The sequence below is a fragment of the Apium graveolens genome, chromosome 10, assembly GCF_009905375.1.
Source record: "Apium graveolens cultivar Ventura chromosome 10, ASM990537v1, whole genome shotgun sequence".
NCBI classification, from domain to species: Eukaryota; Viridiplantae; Streptophyta; class Magnoliopsida; order Apiales; family Apiaceae; genus Apium; species Apium graveolens.
Window position 1 is genome coordinate 172,903,406 of NC_133656.1, and position 6,116 is coordinate 172,909,521.

The following is a 6,116-nucleotide window of genomic DNA, read 5'->3' on the forward strand; positions in this document are numbered from 1 at the left end:
TATAATATTAATATAAGATCCTCAAAAGATTTCTTTTCTGGAACAAATCCAACTCTCTAATTGTGATACTCCCGGAACAAGAGCAATTAATTAAGTTGATTCTCTTGTATGTCAAATTGTAAAGAAATTTGTGAGATGCTAATTTTTAAAGATGTTGTGTTAACAATGTATTTCCATATCCATACATAAAATTGTGTTTATCAATTTTTGTCAAATGTATTTTGATATTTCGTATCAATCCAATAACTCAATTTGTTTACTGAACAAGATTAGATAAAGTGTGAATAAGAAACACTATAAATAAGAGAAGCACTATAAAGCTTCATTGTTTTTTAGAACAAATAAAGCTTCATTGTTAAATAAGAGAAACATGTCACATGGGTAACAACTACCGGAAATGAGTTAAAAAGGGTGGGAAACACTTGGATTAAACATGAAATTATTAAAAAGACAAAAGAATCATTAGACAAGAGCCTTTCATGTATGAAATCTTAGGTGTGAAGAACAATGATAATGATTTTGTTTACAGAATAGTAATAGTATATGGTAGATGTGTATAAAAGTTTATACATTAGTCCAATATAAAGTTCAGACCGCATAACTGTAAGGTAGTCGGTCCCTTTAACAAGCTTATAATATGAACAACCCCAGAGCAAGCAGGAGCAGTTGGATGCATGTGGACCTCAATGTATGATTTCTTTTAATTGTTTTCCAATATATTTTTAAGTTTATTATACACACACGAAACACACCTAGAATGGCTGCTTTTTCACTGAATTTATTAGGTGTTCTTATAGTATCTAACAAAAGCTCAGGTCAAACAACTACACAAATCCATACCCAAAAAAAGAGGCCTAGCACCCTAGCACACCTGCATTACTAAATTAAGAAGGCCGGTGACACTTCAGTCCCAAGCAATCAAAGCTTCCAAGCAGTTTTGATGATTCGGGTCAATGGTAACCAAATGAAATTTCATTCGGGTTCACAATATATTAGTTCTTCACTTCTTTTACATTCAAATTTGTTGATTTGATGATTGGTAAATGGTACAATATGCAATTATATTTCAATTCTCTCGATATTATTTCTACAATTAAAATTCGAATGTACAAGGCATATAATTGGACAATAAGGCTGATAATAATGGAACTGGAAATAATTATTGATAAAAGAACAGGTTACATCACGTAAAGCATACATATTTAACCATTGCCATTTTTAAACAATGCTACAAAGATTCGGAGTTTTTACATACTGGCATAAATAATAGCAGGGAGAGCTTTGTTACAAGAACTAATGAATTGGGGTTATCACCGTGCCTCTGGTGTATAAATAATGCTATACAAAAATTTGAGATTCTAACGAGGTCATGGTGCCCTTATGTAGAGAGTACCAGTTTAATTGCCTCTGAGGTGGAGGACAAATTCCTTTGCACACAATGTACTCACGTTATCCTTAATCCAGTACCAGAAGCAGGAATTCCGTGCTTCTGAAACCATTCTGGCATGTGAAACCTTTCATATAGTACAGGCCTCACGTCTTGTTGCTGAGACAGGTGTTTTAGGAGCGGAAGGAGGACTTGCAGAAGCTGATCAAGATTTGTAGGAAAATATAGTCAAATTGAAATCCAATGTGACAGCATCACCATTTACATACTTGGTAAATTACATTACTTTTTTCGGGTACAAATACTAAGAAATAGTATAATGACATAACATCATAGGTACCTGTTCATCGTGAGGTTGTCCGGCAGAAAATGGAATGCATGGAATACCATTCATCGGTTGCAATAAGAAACTGAATGGATTGTTGTCAACAATAACAATTCGGCAAAAATCTTCTGATATACAGGACAGATCCTTTACATGCTCTCTGTACTCCCTGTGATTCATAGAGCAACATGATCTTTCTTAAGAAAATACAGGAACAGTAACGTGACACAGACCAAATAACATTGCTGCCTATATATAAAATACTTCAAATATTAACACGGCGAAATAAAATGGAAAACTGAAATGGTGGCCCACTAAAATCCCTCAACTGATTATTCCAGAAATCTAACACAAAACAAAATAAGCATACGACTGAGGAACCTAAATGAGGTAGCCACCTCGCCACCACATTATAGCAAAGCAGAAAACGGAAAGAAGCACTTCGAAAACTTTTTTTTTTAGGCAATGACAACAAAGACAGAAGAGATTTTCCAATAAGAGGATAAGAAAACAAATAACACATCTTAAAAGATGAAGGGAATAAATTACAAATCAATAGATTGTTAACAATGTTCTAACTTCATTGCAGAAATAGGTACAGAACATACAGTGATCTGTTTTATATAAGGATTACCAATCGAAGGTCAACTAGTGTAGTAATTAGTAGTTACTCCCATTATTTTACAGCAGGAGTTATACCTTTAAACTGCAACTTTATAGAAGAAGCCTAACTTTTTGATGAGATATCAATATTATTTGGATATTAGCTACTCCCACCGTTCCCTTCATTTCTTTACATTTTCTTTTCACTGTTTGGCACACATTTTAAGGTGTATCATTTTTAAAATGTTCTTTTTTTAAAAAAAGAATTAAACTTTTAATTTTATTACAGAAAAAAATATTAATTTAACAATAAGTTATGGAACTATACTACATAGGAGCATTAAAATGCGTGTCGAACACTCTCTCTCAAATGTAAAGAACCTAGGGGGACAGAGGGAGTAATAAATTATAAACATCCCATATTCTAATAAAATGAGATCTGTCCAGCCCCTCCTTCCGGTAAAATTTGTCAACTTCAGTCTTACCCTGAACTCTTAAACGGTACTCACATGTTAAATCCGATAAAATATAAGCATCCAACCTCAAAGAGATAGCTCAAGACTCAAGAGACATAATTCTAGTCCCCAATGAGTTGGTAAGTTTTATAAAGTTTAGAAGGGTGGATCAAGTCAAACTATAGAAAGTAATGAAGAACATGAATAATATAAGTTGAAAATGAACTTGGAACCATCCTTTTGAAGACAGCAGTATTAAATAAAATATTGGGTAAAATAGTTGTCAACTGAACAAAAAACGAGAGAATGATAAAAGTACAATCAGCAAGAGGAACTTTTTGAACCTATATGATCGATTCATAGAAGGCTGTGACAAAAAAACAAAATTATACTGCTAAAGAACTACTTACGTGCTAATTGTAGAGGGCCGATAGAGCCTGCGACTTAAGCAATTTATATCATCTATTCTGTCAACAAGTGGCCTGGCATAACCTACAAGAAGTCAAGATAATTAAGAATGATACAGTATCATAATTCTCATGATTAAAAATAATAGTAACAATTAGCCGCAAACCTTCAAGTCCTGCAGTAAATAGCACTAGATCGGCAAATTCACTTAGTTGTTTCAAGAATTCACGTAATCCAGGCCGTTCGAACACTGTAACATAGTTGACCTTTGGCTTTCCTTCGATTTCCTTCACACCAAACCAAAGAACAATATAAGAGATTCTTTCATAACAATTTTCTCAAAACTAATAATCTAAGAAGTAAATATACAGCATACCTTGTCAGAAGATATACATTCCAACTCAAACCACTTCAACCCAGCTTCCGTGGCCTGCTCACAAAGGATAGAAGGCAAGCTAGATGTTTCGTATGCACATACCAAAGTTTCATCCAAGTCCAGAACCACCTGCATACAATTGGAACTTATAAATTAAAATCAATTTAGAAACGAAAGAGGGCTGTACAAGCCCCCCTAAACTGCTTTTTTCAGAGAATTAAGTCGAGATATTTTGCTCTCAAATCACAAAATATCAAAATTTACATAAGATGAACTAGTTAAGCTCCCAATTTTCTACCATTTATTTGTTCTTTTACATATTCCAACTTATTCCTGACAGTAATATGATCACAAATTAGATAAATAACTATGGAACACGGACACAATAATATCGAAGCTAATTTTCGGATCCATCATGCATCAGGCATATCATCATCAGACATATGTGAAACATTTAGCTTGGATTTTGGCTATTGCCTCACTTTGCTTCAGCAGATATAAGGAGATGACCAACCAAGTAAAGCTCTGGCTCCCTAAAGACTAAAGTACTACTGGAAAGTAATCCCATAACTCGGGTTTGGCAGACGCTAGGGATTGGTGAGTTAAAGCATTCCATCAAAGATCATAAGCTCCTTGGTAAAACTAGGTTGGTCTTCAAACAGGAATTCTATAAGGTCGGGCAGTGAGTGAAAGTAATACTCAAGGCAGATTTACATGCTAATGAGGACATCTGGGTCACTTCTTGAATGTCATAAAATTAAAAATTATCGTCTCCCCGATAAATTTAATAAAATTTTAGAGGACTTTGAACAGGTGCTATCTATTACTACCTATCAAATTCATTGATCTAGGTTATATTCCCAACATAATTTTAGAGCAAAATTAGGAAGGCATGCCTAACATTCCACATTGGACATCCGATATACCCGGCCACCAAAACAGTAAGGTAAGGAAAAGTTAACAAGTAGATCTTATTACCTATAAAACAAAGTTTGATTTGGAAAGTAATGAATTTTTTTGAAAAGAGAGTGATGGAGGAAGAGCAAAGAGCAAAGATAATAAGAGATTGCAAAAATTTATGACAAGACATTAGTAGAAGAACAAGCATTCATCCCAAATAAATGTGTTGGATTCAAGCTCTTGTTAAAAATTTGTGTCAAATGAAGGAAAAAGAACTAAACATTAATGAAAAAATGCCCACATAATAGTTTAAATTCCATAAGATTTCATTCCTTCCAACAAAACAAAGTGTAGGCTAAATCAACTACCATAACCATCAACTCCTAGTCAGAAGAAATCATTGCTTCACATGAATGCTTCATTTCCTTACAGTCCTTAACTATCTATGCCATGTGCTGGATTTCTACTCAAAATCTTAATCCCAAACTAATCCCAGAATTTCCATAAGCACACAACCACAACTTCAAAAAATAAACTAAAACGATCATACTTAAATACTTCATTGCAAACCTCAATAGGTTCCCAGCCTAATCACACTTAATAACCACAAAAACAATCCTATTCATCCTGATCTCCGTTTCAACAAACTTACTCAAACAACACACACAGAAACCACAAAAGCACACAACATATCATTTCAAATACAGTACACTTAAACAACATAATCTTCGAAAAATACCAAAAAAAAACTACAATTACGAAACTACACTCCGAAAACTAACAGCATAAACCTCTCTAAACACATCCATACCATAATCCTCAACTTATATCACTACAAAATCACCCACACACATATACATACAACAAATTCGAGATCAATTAAGTAATTACCGTGAGTTTCTCCGACGGCCAGTTCCTTCCACCGCCGGACTCCGATACAGTCACCGCCGCAGACGGCGACGCATCATCCTGAGTCAACTCGGACAATTCAACAACAGGCAAAGGCTTAAACGACGGCGTAGAGAGCAGTTGCGAGAAATTCGCTGGCGAAGCCTTAATAATGATCTGTAAGAAGATCTGAAAGAAGAAACTCAACCAATTGAGTACCGTCTTCCACGCTTGTATTGTTCGCGGCGGCGCGTACACTTCACCGCTGCCTAGCTCCGCCATAAATTAAACCAATCACAGTAAAATATGATTAACTTAATTAGTAGTGTATTTAAGTTTGTTAAGTTTGTTTATCTCTCTCTAGAAATGTGTGGAGAGATTAAGGAGAGAGGGGAGATTATAGAGACATGAGGTTGTGTGTGTATAGGCGTGGTCAAGGGTGGTGTCTCCACCAAGCGGTGTGTATAGTAGAGGGGAGGGTGAGAGGTGTGGCGATTGGGAGAGACGCGCCTTTTGGTTATGCGAAATGAGGTGATGAAATGAGGAAAGAGGGGTTTAATAATTTTTATTTGTTTCTTGGGATTGTCATAGTACTGTTGTTTAGTGCAAGAGAAAGATCCTTTTCTTATCATTTTTTTTAATCGATTTTTTTAATTTTAGTTTTACATTTTTTAAAATTTTTGGTTTATTGTTTTGAATATAAATAAAAATTCATCGTTCTGAGAGTGTTAACCCAAAACACCCCATTTCTCCTAAAAAAACTCTAAATACCCG

At 34.7% G+C, this 6,116-nt stretch overlaps 1 protein-coding gene across 1 annotated transcript; it reads right to left on the reverse strand.

Moving 5' to 3' along the window:
- Nucleotides 1-1,135: 1,135 nt before the first annotated feature.
- Nucleotides 1,136-5,889, reverse strand: LOC141692402 (uncharacterized). Its single transcript, XM_074497224.1, has 6 exons — nt 5,346-5,889; nt 3,555-3,683; nt 3,345-3,465; nt 3,181-3,262; nt 1,728-1,881; nt 1,136-1,588 (listed from the first exon to the last, which is right to left on the reverse strand). The coding sequence occupies exons 1-6, from the start codon at nt 5,622-5,624 to the stop codon at nt 1,445-1,447; spliced, it is 909 nt and encodes a 302-aa protein (XP_074353325.1). The 5' UTR covers nt 5,625-5,889; the 3' UTR covers nt 1,136-1,444.
- Nucleotides 5,890-6,116: the final 227 nt, after the last annotated feature.